The sequence below is a fragment of the Octodon degus genome, unplaced genomic scaffold (genome assembly GCF_000260255.1).
Source record: "Octodon degus isolate 3935 unplaced genomic scaffold, OctDeg1.0 scaffold00025, whole genome shotgun sequence".
In the NCBI taxonomy this organism is placed as follows: Eukaryota; Metazoa; Chordata; class Mammalia; order Rodentia; family Octodontidae; genus Octodon; species Octodon degus.
In genome coordinates this window covers 3,615,800-3,634,823 of record NW_004524601.1, presented here as the reverse complement: position 1 = coordinate 3,634,823, position 19,024 = coordinate 3,615,800, and the positions used below count along the sequence as shown (strand labels likewise).

The 19,024-nt window shown below is 50.9% G+C and overlaps 1 protein-coding gene across 1 annotated transcript in view; it reads right to left on the bottom strand.

Moving 5' to 3' along the window:
* Ankrd44 (ankyrin repeat domain 44) overlaps window positions 1-19,024 on the bottom strand; it is a 269,913-nt gene that overhangs the window by 108,765 nt on the left and 142,124 nt on the right. Inside the window, exons 4-8 of the mRNA XM_023712328.1 lie at window positions 18,088-18,158; window positions 9,183-9,383; window positions 7,959-8,046; window positions 5,684-5,826; window positions 4,645-4,857 (exon numbers count right to left, since the gene is read on the bottom strand). Of these exons, the coding sequence (XP_023568096.1) occupies window positions 4,645-4,857; window positions 5,684-5,826; window positions 7,959-8,046; window positions 9,183-9,383; window positions 18,088-18,158 (716 nt within the window). The remainder of the gene's footprint in view (window positions 1-4,644; window positions 4,858-5,683; window positions 5,827-7,958; window positions 8,047-9,182; window positions 9,384-18,087; window positions 18,159-19,024) is intronic.

Genomic DNA, 19,024 nt, shown 5'->3' with positions numbered 1-19,024 from the left:
AGGAGAAGGAGAAGGAGAAGGAGAAGGAGAAGGAGAAGGAGAAGGAGAAGGAGAAGGAGAAGCCATAAGCAGGACAAGAACTCGGGTCATGGACTCCACACCACGGAGGCTGCTAGAAGTTCTGTCACCAGATCTTGCTCCTGGCCGTCACACTCTACACAGGTCAAACAGCCAAAGGGCCTGCAAGTGACAGTGACTGGGAAAGAAGCATTTAAAACATACCCTTCCAACAGGCTGGTGACAGTCCCAGAAGGTCGAGAGGGGACAGATGTTTCCACTTGTCCCTAGGTGGAGCTGTTTCTTTAAATTTTGCTCCAGTATTTTCTCTTTAAGTTCAACATGAAAATGTAATTATCATTTAATTAAATATATATAAACCTATAAATACTTCAGTGTTTAGAAAATATCTTCATAAATATTTAACTAAGCACTTTGCCATGCCTGGAAAAGAACTTAAATGCTTTACCGCCTTGCAAGCTCTCCGAGCTGCAGGCAAGACTCAAGAGTAGGGCGCAGTTTGCAAAGCTGGCTCCATTTGGGTTAGTACCATGGCCTTCTCCGCAAAGTGTCTAGCCAGGGCCAGTGCAATCTAAGAAAGCAAGGGGCTGTGGAGTACGTCCCTCCGCCCTCTGTCCGTCTCCTTCCACCTGGTAACTGTGCAGGAAGCCACCTTCTCAGTGTTTTGTGAGGCTAGAGGGCAGCAAAGGGAAGCCCTGGGTGGACATCCGCTGCTTCCACCACTGCACTCCACCTTTGGGGACTCTAAACAAACACCAATTGTCTCGCCTCTACAAATGCTGCAAACACTGTCAAAATCCAGGGGACAATGTGTCCCTGCAAGATAACAGCTTTAATTAGCCAGCTCCCTCCAGAGTCAGGCAGGATGGCCCCAGGGAGTAGGAGGCGGTTCCTGCTTCTGGGGTGCATCTGGAAACACCAAGGGGGATTTGGAGGGAATTAGCAGCCAGGGCAGGAAGACAGCGGAAGAAGACGGCCACACTGGGTTCAGACACCCCTCCTACACTGCTGACTCAGTCGAGGCTTCGAGAGGGCACCGCTTGTGTTCCACTGATGACTTGGCGGGGGTGGGGGATGACGACCAAATATCAAAGCCAAGTACATGCACCTTTCAAGCCCACTGTGGGAAAGAAGACAAGGTAGCCATAAATCCACGTGCCCGGCATGTTGAGCCTCTTGTCCACTCTGAGCTGACCCTAGCCAGCTCACCGGAAGCAGTAGGTCCCTGGGCAGGAAGTGGCCTTCTAGTTTTAGGCTCCAGATGCCCTGAGAGCGCCGGGGACAGGCTTGTGGAGGAATTGAGTTAATGAAGGGGAGATGTTGGAGCAGGTGACTCTCTTCACCTCAATGTGTCCCTTCCTTGGGTGCATCCACAGGATGTCCCTCCACAGCAGGTCGGCAAGACCAATGTCCACCATCCTGGAGTCACTTTTCTGTTTCTGCCTGCCTGGCACCTCCACAGTGACACCCCACCCTTCGCTTCCTCTCTGACCTTCTCTAACTCATCCGGTGCCATACCTCGGTCCTGCTCTTCCTCCTCCTGATGCTGCGAGCTGAGCCGTGAGCTCTGGAATCCTCCCCACCTCCCAGCCTCCCTGCCTGCACAGTTCTGCTCTCTCCTTGGGTGACACTGTCCTCCCTCCCAGGGTGAACTTGGCAGATGTCTTTCCTGCCCTCGCCGCTGCTCTTCCCTGCTGGTGTCACACTTCCGGCCGCTGCCTGGCTGTGCCAAAGGGGCCTAAGAATTAAGCCCATTGGCTCACCCCCGCAGCCTACCCTCCCTCCCGACTCCATCTTGATGAATGTCAGCAATAAGCCCTATCCCCGCCAACCCTGTGTCAGCCACTGTTCCACTTGATTTAGGTGTGATAATTCTATCCGTCCTCACAGGGCTCTATGAAGAAGGTGCCATTAAGTCCCCATGTTTATAGATAAACACACTGAGGTACACAGAGGTCGTTTATGACTCACAGTGATTCATAGTGCAAGCCAGGCCTGGAATCTTGACAGTCTGGCCGGATGAGCCCCTTGGCGGCAGGCCTATCCCACTGGGTGCCAATCTGTGCCCGGCCCCCAGCTCCTCCCACCCCACCCGACCTGCCAGCACAAGGATTCTCTCCCTGCACCTCGCCCTCCAGCCGGCTCCGCCCAGCCCTCCCCAGCTCTGATCAGCTTGGTTTTACCGACCTTCAGTCACCCAGTCAACTCCTCTCTACAACAGCAAATAGGTTGGGTTGTTTTGCTTTCTTCATTTATGTATTTGGTTCAGGGCCTCACTACATAGCTCAGACTTGAGCGATCCTCCTTTTTTCAGCCTTGCCCCGCGCTGGGGTTACAGGCGTGTACCACCATGCCTGGACCCCGGCCCTGGCTCAGGGCACCCTGGGGGTGGGGCTGGCACAGCATGCCGGACCAACAATCGAATCCTGGTCCCTGCGCTTGCCAAAACAGGGGCATAGTCTGCTGAGTCAACTCACCGGCCCTTTTGATGTTTTTAAAACTCTGTTTTTCTGATATAATAATAATGCGTACTCAATGTGTTGGAAATAAAAATAGCATGTGCTCATTGTGCAGTAACAAAAACCATATCTTTAGATTAAAAAAAACAAAGACATTATGGTGCATCATAATCAGAAGATTTTTAAAAGTGCAAAAAAAAAAAATCTAAAATTCCAAGTCACAATTCTCTCTGAAGTAGTACTGATGCTAGTGTGTTAGTCTACACTCCAGATAGTTTTCTTATCTATGTGGATACACACATAACTTTTTACAGTTAAAAAATGGGATATTTATTTATTGCATTTTTCTGTGATAAAACTGGTGTTATTATCATCTTTGATAAAAGTCAATTTTCAAAGGCAATTCTAAGCTAAGGAGATAGCTTGGCAGTCTAAGTGCCTGCCTGGCAAGCGCAAGGACCCAGATTTGATCCCCAGCACCACATGCTGCACTGGCCCTGGAACCCCAGGTGCACTGTGCCAGCCCCACAACTGGGTGTGGTGGCACATGCCTATAATCCCAGCGCTGGGGAGGCTGAGACAGGAGGATCACTATGAGTCCAAGCTGTGTAGCAAGGCCCTGTACCAAATAAATAAATACATTTTTAAAAAGAAATCTATATTTCTATGTTGGCCTGCACTTTCCTAATTACTAATGAGAGTGAAGACGGCTGACTACAAGAAGTTCCTGGCGCATGGACTAGCTCCATACCAGGAGGACGGTTCCTAAGCCGGACTTGGTCAGAAGGTGGCAGAGTGAACCCTCACAGCACGCCAGTGAAAGCTCGAAACTCGAGTGTTCGTAACTTGGTGATGTACTTACTAATAGCTTTCATGTACTCAATGGATATAAAGCGATCTTCCTTTCTCTAAATTCTCTAGTGCTTTTTCAGACATTTTCTTGTCAGCCTATAAGCACTCTTCACATACTGAACCTCAGGGCTGGGAAGATCGCTCTGCAGCATAAGCGCCTGCCTGGCAAGTGCAAGGGCCTGAGTTCAACCTTCAGTACAAAAAACAGAACAAAACAAATTTTTTTTTTAAAACCCTATATAGGAGCCAGGGAGATGGCTCAATGGAATAAGTGCTTCCCTGGCAAGTGCAAGGGCCTGAGTTCAATCCCTGGTTCCGGAAAAAACAAAAACAAAAACAAAAAACAACTATGAACTTTTTTCTTATCACATATATTGTGGACAGTTTTTCCTGAGTTGCTCCTTTCGATTTTGTGCAGTTTTTCTTCCTGTTTTGCCAGGTAGCAGGGTAATTTTTAAGCAGTTCTTTCTACTTTCTTCCCCTCATACCTTCGGCCTTTAGGTTCTGTTTCTGGACCTTGGGCCTGACCTGCATCCTCCAGGGTGGTGAGGAGGCGCAGCCCTAGCCACCTCCTTGGGGCGACAGACAAAGCCCTCCTCAGTCCGCTCACACTTCTCTCTGGCTCTTTCTTCTATCCAAACTCTACTCTATTTAGTCACAAGTATGGTGTGGTAGGGCATGCTTGTAAGCCCAGCACTCAGGAGGTGGAGACAGGAAGATCCCTTTGAGTTTGAGACCAGCCTGGGCGACATAGTGAGTTTTCAAGGCCAGCCTGAACTGCATAGCAAGACTGTCTTAAAAAAAAGAAAAAAAAAAAAAAAATCACAGCAAGTTGCTGTCTGACCGCCGTCCCACGTTTCCCAGCATTGAGTCTAACACAGGATGACAGTTCTACCAGTCAGTGAGAAGCTTGCTGCGATCTTTTGAAAGTGACCTTGTCCTAAGCAGAGACCTGATGCCCCGGGACTCAGTTAGATTCCACGTGTGGGGAGAAGGAGGGACGCAGAGGGAGACGGGCAGCGCCCTGCCGAGGCCCCCACGGCGCGGCTTTCGGGCCCACCCACGGCCTCTGCGCCGGAGCGCGCCGCCCTGCTTCCTGCGCTGCTGTGCGTGCAACACGCCCTCCGCGCCTCCTCCGCTCAGCTGAGAAACAGCCCCGGTGCGTCCCCAGAGAAGGGCAGGCCCACACCTGCGCCTCCGGGCCTGCACCCATTCCTGGTTCCTTGTGCTGCGCAGCACCTCTCCCGCCTGCGATTATCTGAGCAGGGGTGCAGTCTCCCGCACTCAGGTAACCCCCACACGAAGCGCGTCCTACCTGGATGTTCACGTCCGCCCCGTTGTTCACCAGCAGCTCCAGGCACAGGGCTCCGTGGGTGGAGGCGGCGGCGAGGTGCAGCGGGGTGAAGCCGCTGTTGTTGGGCTGGTTCACGTTGGCGCCGTAGTCAATCAGCTCGCTCACCACCGCGTCCTGGCCGTTGTAACAGGCGATGTGCAGGGCCGTGTTCCCGTACACGTTGATTTCGTCGATCTGCAAGGGAGGTGGCCGCCTCATGGAGACCTGCGGCCCACTGCCACAGAGAGTAAGGGCCGCCCTTTGCCAGTGCTCACGCACTCAGGCCCAGAGATTACTCTGGGCGAACTTCCTACCCCAGGTGCAGATTGGCCCCAGTGAGTGCGGTGAAAAGTGACCCAGCAAGAGGAAGAGCCTGGATGCCACGGGGTCAGCACGGTGGCCGGGGATAGGAAAGGTGAAAGGCAGGCAGACAGAAGGGAATCGGGCGAGCAGGGCCCAAGCCAGGCTGGGCGCCACAGCAGAAGAGAAGGGCGGAACGCTGTGGAGCGCCGACCTCGCTTCTGCACCGAGCTGCTGTCCAGTTTCAGAGCAGTGGGGGCTCTGCTGGGGCAGGCCTTAGTCCCCGGCTCACTGCAGCTTCCTGAGAGCTGTCTGTGTGCGGGAGGCACTTTCCTGGGCGCTCTTCTAGCTCAGCATCACACCGTTCCGCCCTTTCTCCCCAACACCCAGGCCTTGGTTCAGCTGAGAGCCACGAGAGCAAAGGCTGCTTCTAAGCAGCACCAGGAGCCCTGGCCAGCCTTCCAAACGTGGCTGTTAATATATCCTTCTGAGGAGACACACGTCTGGGTTCTTCTCTGCCTACAGTGATATGGAAAGCTGGCCTGTTGCTGGTTTTCAGTCCAGACCCCGCTGTCTTTTATAAGGTGCCCAAATAAATTCAGACAGAAAGGATGCTAGAAGATAAGTGTTTTCCTTTGCACTACAATACAAGGCTTAATTTCAGGCAGCAGGAAACCACCAGCCTCTCAGGCCACAAGGGGGTACATCTGCCGGCACTCACCTCTACACCGAGATTCAGGAGATGCTTGACAACGTTGATCTGCCCATTGGAGGCCGCGGCATGGAGCGGGGTGTAACCCTTCTTGTCCTTGCAGGTCACTTCTGCACCGTGGTTAATAAGCAGGGCCACAACGTCCAGGTGGCCTTGACAGACAGAGCAGCAGAAAGCACTGTGAACCTTTGTGGGGCAGTTGGATGGCTCATGGCATCTGAATGATCAGAATTGGCTTCTACCTGCTACCACACACTGCCAGATGTTTTTATGAAAAGCTGTCTTGTGACAAATGTTCAACAAATACGTGTCGAAGTCCTACTATGTGCTGGACAATATGTAAATCCTGCAGGAAGGCCAAAGATGATCCATACACAAGACTTGATGGAGCTGTAGTGGCACGAGCTTGCCACCATGTCCACAAGTGCTAGCACTGCCACCTTTTACAGACTGCGTTAAAGAGAAAACGCTGTTTTGAAACAATTGTTGTTCTTTCCTGAAAAGCCTAGTGGGAGCAATTTGGGGTGCGAAAACTGATAGGAGAAACAAGTCAGTCCATCTGAAAGAGCCCAGGAGATTGTTAAATCCTAGGACATTGCTTTGCTGTGGTTGCACTGAGTTTAACCCATATAAATAACATTCTCCTATGGCTCACCCTAAAGGTGTTCTTACTAATTAGGGGAAAGGAAAGCCCTCCTCCTCTAAGCACCTGCCTAGCAAGTGTAAGGACCAGGGCTCAATCCTGGTACCACATGCCATGCCGGCCACCAAGATAGGTGTGATGACACACGCTGGTAATCCCTGCACTGGGGAGCCCAGGACAGGAGGATCACTATGAATCTGAGCTGTGTAGTGAGACCCTGTACCAAATAAATAAATAAATAAATTTTTAAAATTTAAAAATTAAAATTTGACTTTTTTCTCCCAAGACTTGTACACAGAAGAATAAACCTTCCCTTACTAGTGGTGTTGTCTAAGACTGCCCATCCTGGTTTTTATTGTTTGCCTAAGGTGTAACCCAATGACACATATGATAATGACTTTCCTTCTCTAAAGCCATTACCCAGATGTTTTCAGCATACAGCAGCAAAGGGTGAGCATGCAACCCCAACTCTGAGTCGCCCCCACTTGCGCTTGGTATACCTTTGCCTCAGCACCCCTCTTGGCTCGCATACCTCCCGGATCCATGCAGACATCGGACTCTGCCTCGACCAGCGTGGAAGTTGGTGTCACTTTGTTTTTAAATGCTAAGCTTGCGAAGCTCTAAGACCCTTGGGCTTTTGAAGCGCAAGGTCTGTAGCCATGTAATTCATTTCATCCTTACCTAGCCTGTTCTATTTTACTTCCTACATTAATGTTAATTTTTACAGTGATAAAAGACACGCATGTTTGTTAAAAATGCACATAGGTGTTAGAAGAAAACCCAGATTACATAGAAATACCAGTTCTTATAGATAATCGTTAATGTTTCTGTACATTGTACTTTCCAGAATTCTTTGTTTATTAACTTGTTTTTGGAGCATTGGGGATTGAAGCAGGGGCTCTGCACCGCATACATCACCAGCCCTTTTGCTTTTAATTTTTTATTTTAAGACAGGGACTCACTAAACCACTAAGTTTACAGGTTGGGTTCATATTTGGATTTTCCTGCCTCAACCTTCCAGAGTGTTAGGATTACAGATTGAATTAGCCACCACTCCTGGCTTCAGACTTCAGTTTTATTGTATAGATTTTTCCCCCTACTGAAAGGAAGCCCATATTATTCATTGAGCTTTATGGTCCATTTTCCCTCAGTGTGCTGCACAATCTGTCTATGGCAACAAACGTCACCCTGTAGTTGCTATCGTGCCCCAGGGTGCTGACCTCCCCGAACCCACCAGGACAGTCTGCTGCATTCAAGGTGCTTATAACCCACTGCCGATGGCCCTGTCTTCTTGCCTAATGGAGTGTGCTTTCCAGCGAGAAACACCGCCAAGGAGCTCAGCGCAGCAATCCCCGCGTCTGCGCGAGGGCAGCTCTGCCAGGGTTCTCGCTTACCAGTGAGTCTGCGCCAACCAAAGTAGAAAGGAAAAACCCTGAGAGCAGCCTTCTGCCACCACACCTCCTCCACGTCGGGTAAATAAGCCCGTGTGGAGCAGCAGCCCACCTCCAGCGCTCTGCGCAGGCCACAGCTTCCTCCCCCTGGAACTCATGCTTGATGGCAGGCTTGCCCTACAGAAAACCTGCACGGTCAAGAGAGCCTGTGCAGCTCCCTGGGGGCGCCGTGCGTGGGCCGCCCTCTCACCTACGTATGCTGCCCAGTGCAGCGCGCGCCGGTCCTTCTTGTCGAATGCGTTGATGTTCGCCCCTTTGGCTAGGAGTAGGTTGACCATCTAGAAGACAACCAACAAAGAGATCAGACGACACCCTGTAAGGGGGAGGGCTTCCCTCTGCCTGGAGCCGATCAGAGCCCCAGAGCACATCAAGGATCTGCAGCTCCGATGTCAGAAGGTGATCTCACAGCAGACCTGCCGGGGTGTGGGAGGAAAAGGCTGAAAGGACAACCTACTTTTAAAATTCATTTTGGCTCTCCATTGACAGAGGAAATAGCAGGGATGACCGAAGCACACACTGAATGGTCCGACTGAACACGGGGTGCTCTGATCCTGCCGTTCTTGCCGCTTTCAGAAGCAGCGTTGGAGACTGACTTCCTGAGGGTCTTCATGAGGTGCTACAGAAGTGCAGCAAGTGCGGCTGCTGCGGAGCGCCGCCTGACACAAAGGCAGGCTCGTGGAAACACTGTGTGTGCCCTCCTCATGCACCAGACTCACCAGATCCGGCACTGCGACTTCGGTCAAAATGACCATGAGAGAGAAACATTTTCTTTCTTTATTTTTTAGGTGGTTTTTTTTTTTTTTTTTTTTTTTTTTTTTTTTTTTTTTTTTTTTTTTAGGTGTTTTTTTTTTTTTTTTTTTTTTTGGTTTTGTTTTTGTTTTTTTTTGTACAGGGTCTCACTGTGCAGCTCAGACTCATAGTGATCCTCCTGTTTTCAGCCTCCCCAGCCCTGGGATTTCAGCATGTGCCACCATGCCCAGGCTCCATCACCCACTCAGCGCGCCCAGGGGGGCAGGGCCAGCACAGCAGGTGGTGCCAGGGATCGGACCCTGGCCCTGCGCTCGCCTAAGCAGGCGCTTAGTCTGCTGAGCTATCTCACCAGCCCTGGGGGAAATGGTTTAAATCGAAGATATCTTGGCAGCCACAACTAATGACTCTCAGGAGAGAGGACTCGAGAGCTGCTGCCAAACTTGGCAAGGACCATGAGACAAGTGTTAGTGAAGTGAGGCTGAGGCTTTGGAGGGGAGCTAGTGTCAATGCGTCTTTTACTGTAATAAGTATTCTTTACAATGTAAGTATTCACTGTATTTTCTCTCGTTCTTCCTATCAGCCTCATATTCTCCAAAAGTCTCAGCAATAAATTCACTTTTGCTTCGTGGCCAAGGGATCCCCCTCGCCCCGCGGGAACACCCACCTCCACGTGGCCATTCAGAGCGGCGTGGTGCAAGGCTGTGCGCCCGCCGCGGTCCGACACGTTGACGCTGCTCAGCAGCGGGATGATCACTTCCGCGCACTTGACTGCTTTGTTGGCCGCGGCCACGTGCAGGGGCGTCTGCCAGTTCTTGTCCCTTGCGTTGACATCGGCTGAGTGCTTGATCAGCACTTGAACTGCTTCCTATAACGAAGGCAGAGTTGGCTCACAAGGGCTCAGTTACCAGCTCTGAGTATAAGATGCCCAGCACTGGCCCTGCGAGCACACTCGGGCAGGCGGCCGTAGACCAGGGTGTGTGCAGTGTGCTGCTAAGCCCCCCACTGAAAGGCCTCTTGGCCCAGCTTCTACACCTCCAGTTCTGTCTGCCAACATCTCAACCCTCAGTCTCATGCAATCAGTATGCACTCAAGGAAAATACCCATCCGGTCCTATCCCGGCTTGAAGCTGTGAGATTGTTCCTCAGCCTTTTCTGGGATGTAATGGGTGGGCTCCTCTGCCACTGTCGACTTTCCTTAGCTTTAGTAAGCTTCACACTTTTAGTTTTTCAACAACTTTTGCTGACCTACTCTGCTCAACAGCCTCCTGAGAATCTCATTGCTGCCTACTCAGGGGAATCAACTAGAGAGTTTCAGAAATTCAGACGTCTGGCCCCTCCATGCAGGGTGTAGGGGACCTGCTGGAAAGTGCCCCTTGGCCCAGTCGGGGACTGACGCGGCTCTCTTAAGATGGGGATGGCTGCTGGCTGCTTCGCTACATCCAGCGGCCTCCCTGGTGCCTCTATACAGCCACCTTGTCAACATTGCACCAATAACAAATGGAAGGCCTCAGTACCACATGAAGGCCAGCCTTCATGGACCAAAAATGTACTTTTTGTCACCTCAGTCCCTGCAGGACTGGCCTGTGTAGTCTTCTTTACCATGCATGCATAGAAAAGTGCCCCAGGAGAGGTCTCGAACCCAGAAAAATCAGGGCTATAAATGATGAAACGTAAGGAATGTTCCTGAATCAGCCGCAGCAGTATGCCCAGAGGAACGGCTGGCCTGGACAGCAGAATGAGAACAAAAAGAAATCAACCACTCCACTGAGACAATACACTGGTGGTTAACTAAGTTCGGTCCATGTGGATAGTGGAAATAAAAGGCTCCCAGGACCCACGCAAGTAATTTAAGATTACAAAACAAAGAGGAAGAACGATGCCACGTATCCTCACAGAGAACGACAGCAAAATACTACTGAACACTCCCTGAGTCCATTTTTGAGTGAAATATGTATACACACATCCCAAAAGCTGAAGTTCCTTAGGACACACCCCAAACACACATCCCAAACTAAGGGAGCCAAAGTGGACAAGGATCCACAAAGGAAGCCACACCTGGGCCACTCGTGGATCGGGGCTGAAGCCCTCGCTATGCCATGGAAGCTTGCTATTGTCAGCCTCACAGGGTGAAAGGAGTGACAGCTTTAATCAGACCTGAGGAGAATGTGGCCAAGGCACAGGAAGATCACCAGCAGAGCACGAACCACACGGGCGCAGAAGACAAAGGGAAGAGCCTCACCCTGCGTATGGGTGCCTGTGCGTATTCGCTAGAGCGTCTTCGTGACCTATGCGCAAATGAGATGCATGACAGCGCAGCAGCATCAGCGCCTGCCTGGCAAGCACAACACCCTGGCTTCGATCCTCAGTACCAAAAAAAAAAAAAAAAAATGTATGTTTTGAGGATGTGTGCGACCCCTAAATTTTGGAGATATATAATCCAAGACAATACTCAAAGTAATACCATAAAACACAGCACGATGTCCGTTGCACACACCTCGGAACAGCAGCAGAGTATGCTGTCACTTAAATACTTCCCCTTGGGCGCTTTTTATTTGCTTGCATGTGTTCTTGCTTTGTAATAAATATTAAGCAAGTTCATGGCAGACTAACAAAAAATATACAAGCTCCTTCCATGAGTTTATATTACTTGGAGATAAGATCAACAAATGCATGGGAAATCGGCAGTTGCCTCGCCCTGCTTTGAAATGAATGCACGGGAATGATTGGCAGTTCACACAAAGCACCATGCTAAGCAAAGATAGCAGACATTCACATGCCAGTTATAGTCTACAGATAAATAAATACTTTCAACGTTGGGAGGGGAACCTGTCTTCTTTATCAACCAGCCTCCAGGGCCCTGAAACCACTGGCAAGCTGTATTCTGCCTTGTGGCTGAAGCACTGTGGGTGCTTGTGGAGCCTGAAGTACCTGCTAGCTGGCTTTTCACAGGAAACTGCAGATCCTTCATCTGGTCCCTGTTTCACCATAAACTGGAAACTATCAAATCTGTTTAAGATAAAATGTTATCTGCAAAGTACTACTTATAGCCAAGCCACCTTGTAAGGAGGGCAAATGCTGTGAGTGCCAGGGCCCCCCAGGGAAGAAAGGGGGCTCTCCATGTGCATGTGCTGGGGAAGGTCAGTGGTGCCCTTGGGACAGGGTGCAGAGCTGCGCTGCAGTGCATGATGGAATAAGGGCAGGTAGACCACAGCAGGCAGGAAGAGGTCAGGACAGAGAGACAACAGAGGAGGCCAGGGCCTGCACAGCAGGGTGCATACGCAGAGGGAAAGAAAGAGGACACCAACAGAACTCATGGAGGAGGAGCAGGCTTGTAGGGCCCAGCAACCACACTAGATCTCCAAACATTCTCTGAAAGCACAGAAGGCCCATTAGACTTTGCACAAGCCAGGGTGTGGAGTCCCTAGGCGAGCCTATCTGTTGAGAAGCAACTTGATGGGACCAAGATCTGGGTTGCACCTAAAACCCCAGGAAAGGAAAAGGTTCAAGTTCATTATGGGGAGTGGGGAGGGGGGCAGGGAGAAGTGGGTGGTGCCCCACAGCTTTGAGGACACCAGGCAGTCCCCAGTGGAACCGTATCAATCACATCCTACCAAGGGCACTGAGCAGAGCCAGAACTGATTTCCCGGCTTTTGAAAATGGCTCCAGGGGCTGGGGAAACAGCTCACAGGCTTACGTGCCTGCCTGGCAAGCACAAGGTCTTGAGTCTGATGGCCAGTACCAGAAGAAAATGGCTCCACCTTGACACTTGAGTTTTTAGTTCTCTGTATAGTGAGTTGCAGTTTTTAGGTCCCTCGTAAGTGCCCCACCCAGGGGCATGCAGCACTTGGAGACAGTCTCACTTCCCTTCCAAAGATTCACTTTCTGAAGAATGAAGATATAGTAGTTTTAAATGGCTATGGAGCTGGATCTACAGATGCTCAGAACACAGACCGTGGGGGCCGCGGGGATCAGCCCGGCCGAGGCACCAGTGTCTTCTCCCAGGCCCCAGCTCGCCCATGACAGTCGGCCTGCAGCCCGGCGCCAACGCTCTCAGCTGTCAGAGCTCCTCAGGCACTGGCAGTTAGAAGGTCGAAAGACCTGGGCTGCCAACGTGGTGTGACGCATTTAATAGCAATTTAATATAGTATGTAGGCCGGGCAGAAGGGTTGATAAAAAGACAACTTCTGTTTTTAAAAACTGCATTCCTCTTTTCAAAATTTACGCCATGGAAGCTTTCTAACTTGGTTTTACATGGGAATAATTTTATGACTATTTAGGAAATTAATGAATTTTTTTAAATCAACGAAGTGTTTCTTCTCCTGTACCAGCGTTGGCTAAAAGTGGGCCTCAGGAGTTGGCTCTAACAGAAAGGTACAGGTGAGAAAAGGAAGTTGTGGTGGGAAAAGGGAAGACGAACTCTCCCTGAGTCGGGAGACGCTCCATCGCTCTGTGGCGGAGGGCTACTTTTAAGAAATTATTACGTCAGTCACCAAGAACCAATGCCTCTATGAAATACATGGGAAATATGGGGAGGCGACCAGGAGTTGGAGGGACGGGAGTGCAGGAGAAGAGAGGTGACAGGACTTCACACGTGTGCTGTGCTCACACTGGCTCCCACCCTGACTGTCATCACAGTGTGCTACAGATGTGGACAAACAAAACTAAAGATAACAAAGAAGATGTGAGAGAAAATAATCTTTAATTTGATTATTTTATTATTAAATGTAACAGGCCTGAAACAATTAAATTGCACTAAAACTTGCTGAACACTCACTCTCACCACACAGGAAGCTCAGAAGCTCCAGGTCCACACTAGCACGTAGCCACACCCTGAGCGGCCCCTGAGGAGCCTTTGCTCCCTTCTCAGTGAACGAAACACGGAAGGTTCTGGGCTGCCCCCTGAGTGGAGGCTCTCAGCCTGGCTCCCAGCTAGCCCTGTGGCTATATGCCTTGTTGGGCAACAGCCCGTAGCAGGCTGGCCCAGGTAAGCCACAGAACAGCGGACACATGGGAGGGGCCCTCACACATCCCACAAGGGCGGGACCTAGAGGTGGTCCTGACAGTCATATGACTTTCTGTAAAAGCCACTCCAACCTTGTAACAGGGTGTGGACACACACACTGTGGCACGTGGAAAGGGTGAGAAGAAATAGAAACCGCGAGGGCTAAAAGCGACCATGCAGGATCTTACTCTTACCAACAAGTGTGCGCCACATCTAAGGTGTCCCTACGGGGTCCCTACAGAAGCAGTGCTGCTAGCTGTGGGACATATTTCTTGCAAGCCCAAGCAATGTCAAATTTTACCAGTGTTAAGTTGCTTTTGTCCAAGGTCTGCGTCTTAGACAACTTTCTACACTCTCCATATAGTTTGGTCTATTCCCTGCACATAGTGTATGTTTGATACATTTGGGTGGAATAGATATACTGCTGAAATCACCAGAAAATTCCAAAAGTAACAATCTACAGGTATTAACAGGACACTCGCTGTGGCTCAGGTGGGTGCTCCTGAGGCTACACTCAGGCTCTGAAGGCTTTTGTTGTATTACTATAATCACATGAAACCTTTATCGATGGTTGATTTATTTATTTATTTAGGTACCTAGGATTGAACTCAGGGCCTTGTGCTTGCCAGGCAGGCACGTAAGTCACTGAGCTATGTTCCCAGCCCTGTCCATGTTGATTATAGTAATTTCATATTCATCCTACAAGAATTGTATAAATTGATGTTCAACCAATACGCTCAATTAATGGGATTGTTCCCCTAGAAGTATCCACCATCAAACTCAACTTGCTCTTAATTATTATCATTATCACAGAGCACAAGAACTAGTAGCACAAACGTGGCCCGCTGGAGACCTGGGATCGGCGAGAATTATTTAAAGCACTGACTTTAAATGTTAGGAAACCAGGCCCAGGGCTCTAAGTCTGGTGCACAGACGACGGGCCCCAGAGCCTCGCTCTTAAGATGCAGATTTCTGGGTCCGGCCATGGGTTCCCTCAGACCCTTGGAGGTGGGCTCCAGAGCAGCTGTCTTACACACACTGAGCCTGGCTACCACTTAACTCCTTCTAACTGATGAATTACGGAGGGCCTACTTCCCTCCTGTGCTGGTAAGGCCTGCATTATAGAGGCAAAGATCTTTCCATAGCGATAAGAATCATTTAAAGAGGCCCATGACTTTCTAATCTTCTGTGTAGTGTTTCCATTTCTCCTTTCTACTAGCAGCCCATCATGCTGACAATGTTTTTTAGAGGAAGGAAAAAAAAACTGTAAGTTTTAAAACTTTAGGCTATGAAGCAGCACACTCGTCCTGCTCGGCTGCGGGAAGGGTCTTAACGCCAGCCGGGAATTCCACCTGCGCAGGGGCCAGGAGTGGATGCACTTCATCGGCTGACAGTCACCACAGGACGAGGCAAGCAGGGCCCGAGCAGTCAGCGAGCAGCCCCCGGGCGCTCCCGCTCTGCCTGGAGCACCTCTGGCCCCTTCCTGCCCTGAGATCCCATTTCCTGGGTTAGGGCCACCACTAGTGCTACGGCTGGAGATGAGGGTGGAATCACGCACGGGGCATCGGTCAGGGCGCTCGACCTGCGCACGGCACCTGCTTCCTAACTGCTCCTGGCAGGGCTCACAGAGGGACACAGCGTCCTCGGTCTACACCCCAGAGTGAGACACAACCACTGTAGCTTTGCTAACAGAGGATCCTTTCTAGAAGAGAAGTGGGAAGAGCAGCACTGCTCCTTGGCGACACTGTCGGCTCTCTGCAAGGGGAGGGGCTGTGTGAAGGCCGGTCCCAGCCAAGCCCCAAAGCCTGCCACCTCGGAGTCCCACTTCATAGACCCTCCGGGCCCCGCTGCCCCCACAGGATTCGCTAAACAGGAGCTCAGCTTCCAGGAGCGCTCACCGGCTCCCTGGGTGTGAGCGCACAGAGTTCCTCTCCTGACCACTGCTGCTTTCCAAGAAAGAGCAGCAGGAGTAAGCCAAGAGGGGAGACGAGGAGTCGCTCACAACGGCGCTGGGCTACTCTCTCCAGCAGCCCAGATGTGCCTGGCTAAGATAGCAGGCCTGGCAGATACACTCCCAGCCCTGGCAACTGTGGGACCCGAGGAGGCTGTGAGGATGAGGAAGAAACAGCTTCGCAAACACATATCGCCCTGAGCAGAAACCGGGTGTCCTCTTTGGCCAAGGCTGACAGGCAAAAGGACCAAATGCAAAAGGACACAGAAGTCTGGGTGCTGGGCATGGAGTCCAGCTCACTGCAGGGCAGCTCTGGGGACAGACACCCACTTTCCCAAGGAGCTTTGCAGCTGGCTGGGACAGGTGTCAGCACAGACACCCTCTTTCAGAGTGCTATAAGATCATGATTATTTACAACTCAGGGTTTGTTTGCATTCAATCCTCCCTGACAGACACCTGCAGGGACATTTTCCCTGGCAAACCTGCAGAGGGAGCTGACCTGGAGAAGCTGCCATGGCTTTTCTCAGACAGGACGGCTGTCCCATCATTGAGTCCACTGGGATCGAAGCCTCTAAAGATGGAGAACGTGGGCTGATGGCTGCTGGAAACGGTGTTCTGAGAATGGAAGCCTTGGAAGCCACAGCTGAGAGTGGTGTAAAGCACCCAAAAAGGGCGCCGAGGCGAGCTTCATGTCCTGAAATGACCCGTGTGTCCTTCCTGCCTGCACTGCACCCTGAGGGCGAGACTCACAGATCCTACTCCTCTTTGTAGCTTCATCAGCAAGCACAGTAGCTTTTAAAAAACTAAAACAACCTTGTTAAAAAGGAAACAGGCCAATCCCCTATATTGAGGAGTGCTGAAAAGCAATTTACCAACAATCAGTCCTGAAATTTAGACAGGAAATGCTTCCCTACGACGAGCTGATCTCACGGCACGGCCCTACCCACTCAAGCAGCCCAAGGCCCCGGCCTTCCCAGAAAACACAGAAATGCAGCGTGGGTCCACACGAAGGTGCTGAGTCTCCCAGCACCCAGGCAAGGCAATTGAGAGTTATTTACCTCCCTTTTCCATGTGAACCATTCAGAAAGACAATATACACCTCTTTTTGAAAATTCTCAAGTTATGCAGCCCAGCCTGGAAGAAAGTGAGCGCTAGGTCGTCATCTACGAAGTATATCTGGGACCAAGTACGTTTACAAAGTAGCTGCCAAGGGGGATAAGCTAGCACCCACGCTAACCATTAGCACGTGCGACTTTGGTGCATTTGCTCTCTTGCCCCTGCGTGTGCCTGGAGCACACTGCCTTCTCCAAAGCCGGAGCTTCATGGGACAAACTGACCCACCAAGACCTCCGGGTGAGAATCCTGTATCCTGCATGGTGGGCATCTCCTCACGCCTGGCTGGCCCCCCAGGGCTCCCTGCCCCCACCACAAAGGTCTCTTCTCTTTCCTTCTATCCCCCGAACCAGATCATGTGCCCCGTCTCTGGACCATACAAACAATCGTAACCTATGAGCCATCTTCACCTGAATTTTCAGCACTTGGTAATGGGCTGTTTCTTTGTTTCTTCAGTGTACCTGGGGTACACTGGGGTGCATCAAGGAACAAACACAGATCCCTATCTTCATGGAGCATATGTTTCAAGGTGTTGTTCCCAGACTTGGTGACCTGAAAACAACCTACTTGCTTCCCAGACTCTGCCCCTACCACTCCGAGTCTTCACAGTCAGCGTAGTGGCTGCCTAACGGGAGACGTGATTGCCTGGGCAGCCACCAGGGACTAGGAATGCAAGCTTCAGGCTGTGCCTGGGCAGGCCATGGAGGCCCAGCTTTGGATCCCCTCCCCTAACAGCTCTGCTTCCTGAACGCCATGAACTAAGTGTCTTCATTGCACCTCTCCCTTGCACCATGATGCTCCCCCTTGGAGCCAGCCTACCATGGACTGAACCCCCAAAATCAAAAGCCGATATTAGGTTCTAGGTGTCAGGTACGACATCTCAGCAAAAAGAAAGCTGATTAACACAGCTTACGATATCACCATCTACTCACTGGCTTCTCTTCCATGTCACCCCGCACAAGGCACCTGGCCCTGTGAGGTCTACCTCTAATAACTGGGATCACTGCCTCCGGCTCTCCGCCACCGGCCCGACCCCACCATCTGACTTGTGCCTCACCACCCTTGTGTCTCCTTATGTCTTTCCAAGCCACCGTCGCTCCTGCCCATGCCTCAGCCCTTCCTCCTCTCCTGGCCTGTGACTGCCCCACTCATCCTTCAGGGACTGGATCAAAGTTATCTTTTCTCGGAGGACTGCCTCTATGCTCGGCTCTTCTCTCCTCCAGCTATATTCTGGTATTGTGTGATCTGCATCCCGTCCTCCTCCCCCTCAAGCCTTAAAGGCAACTGAGGTCAAAGCCCAGGCCGGCCAGCGTGGACCTTCCCCCCATGACTCCCCTGGCCCCTGGACAGGCAGGAGGGGCTCAGTGAGGCATCCGTTCATTTTTGGTAACCTTCTTGCATTAGGCCTAAGAGCTCTTGCTCCCTAGTGAGGGTCCCCAACCCACTGGAAAGACTGCTTTCTCTGGGGGCAGCAGGTAGCAGATGAAATGAAGTCATCACTCACCTCACTCCTGGAAGCCACAGCCCGGTGTAGAGGGGTCAGCCACATGTTGTCCTTGGCATTGACACGAGCTCCTGGAACCAGACAGCACAGGTTTTTAAGCTTTCAGAAAAGTCTGCAAAATTTCTCCTGGATAAAAGGGGGCCACACATTCCATTTAAGCAGTTGACTGAAAGGCAATAGCAAGCCATAAAATGTACACTATCGTTGTCTTCAACTAAAGAACAATTACCCTTTTTCCCCCTGTGGTGCTGCTTGGCCTGCAGGTCTGTGTAGGGCCGCGGACGTGGGTCTATATTACACAGGATGGGTTTTGTTAAGGTTGTCAAGAATAAGGCCTACTTTAAGAGATACCAAGTGAAGTTTAGAAGACGACGAGAGGGAAAAACTGATTACTATGATAGGAAACGCTTGGTAATACAGGACAAAAATAAGTACAACACGCCTAAATACAGGATGATAGTTTGTGTAACTAACAGAGATATCATTTGTCAGATTGCTTATGCCCGTATTGAAGGGGATATGATAGTCTGTGCGGCATACGCACATGAACTACCGAAGTATGGTGTGAAAGTTGGCCTAACAAATTATGCTGCAGCATATTGTACTGGCCTGTTGCTGGCCCGCAGGCTTCTCAGTAGGCTTGGCATGGATACGATCTATGAAGGCCAGGGGGAGGTGACTGGAGATGAGTACAATGTGGAAAGCACTGATGGCAAACCTGGTGCCTTCACCTGCTGCTTGGCTGCAGGCCTCGCCAGAACTACAACTGGCAATAAGGTTTTTGGAGCCCTAAAGGGTGCTGTGGATGGAGGCCTGTCTATCCCTCACAGCACCAAACGATTCCCTGGTTATGACTCTGAAAGCAAGGCGTTTACTGCAGAAGTACATCGGAAGCACATCATGGGTCAGAATGTCGCAGACTATATGCGCTACCTAA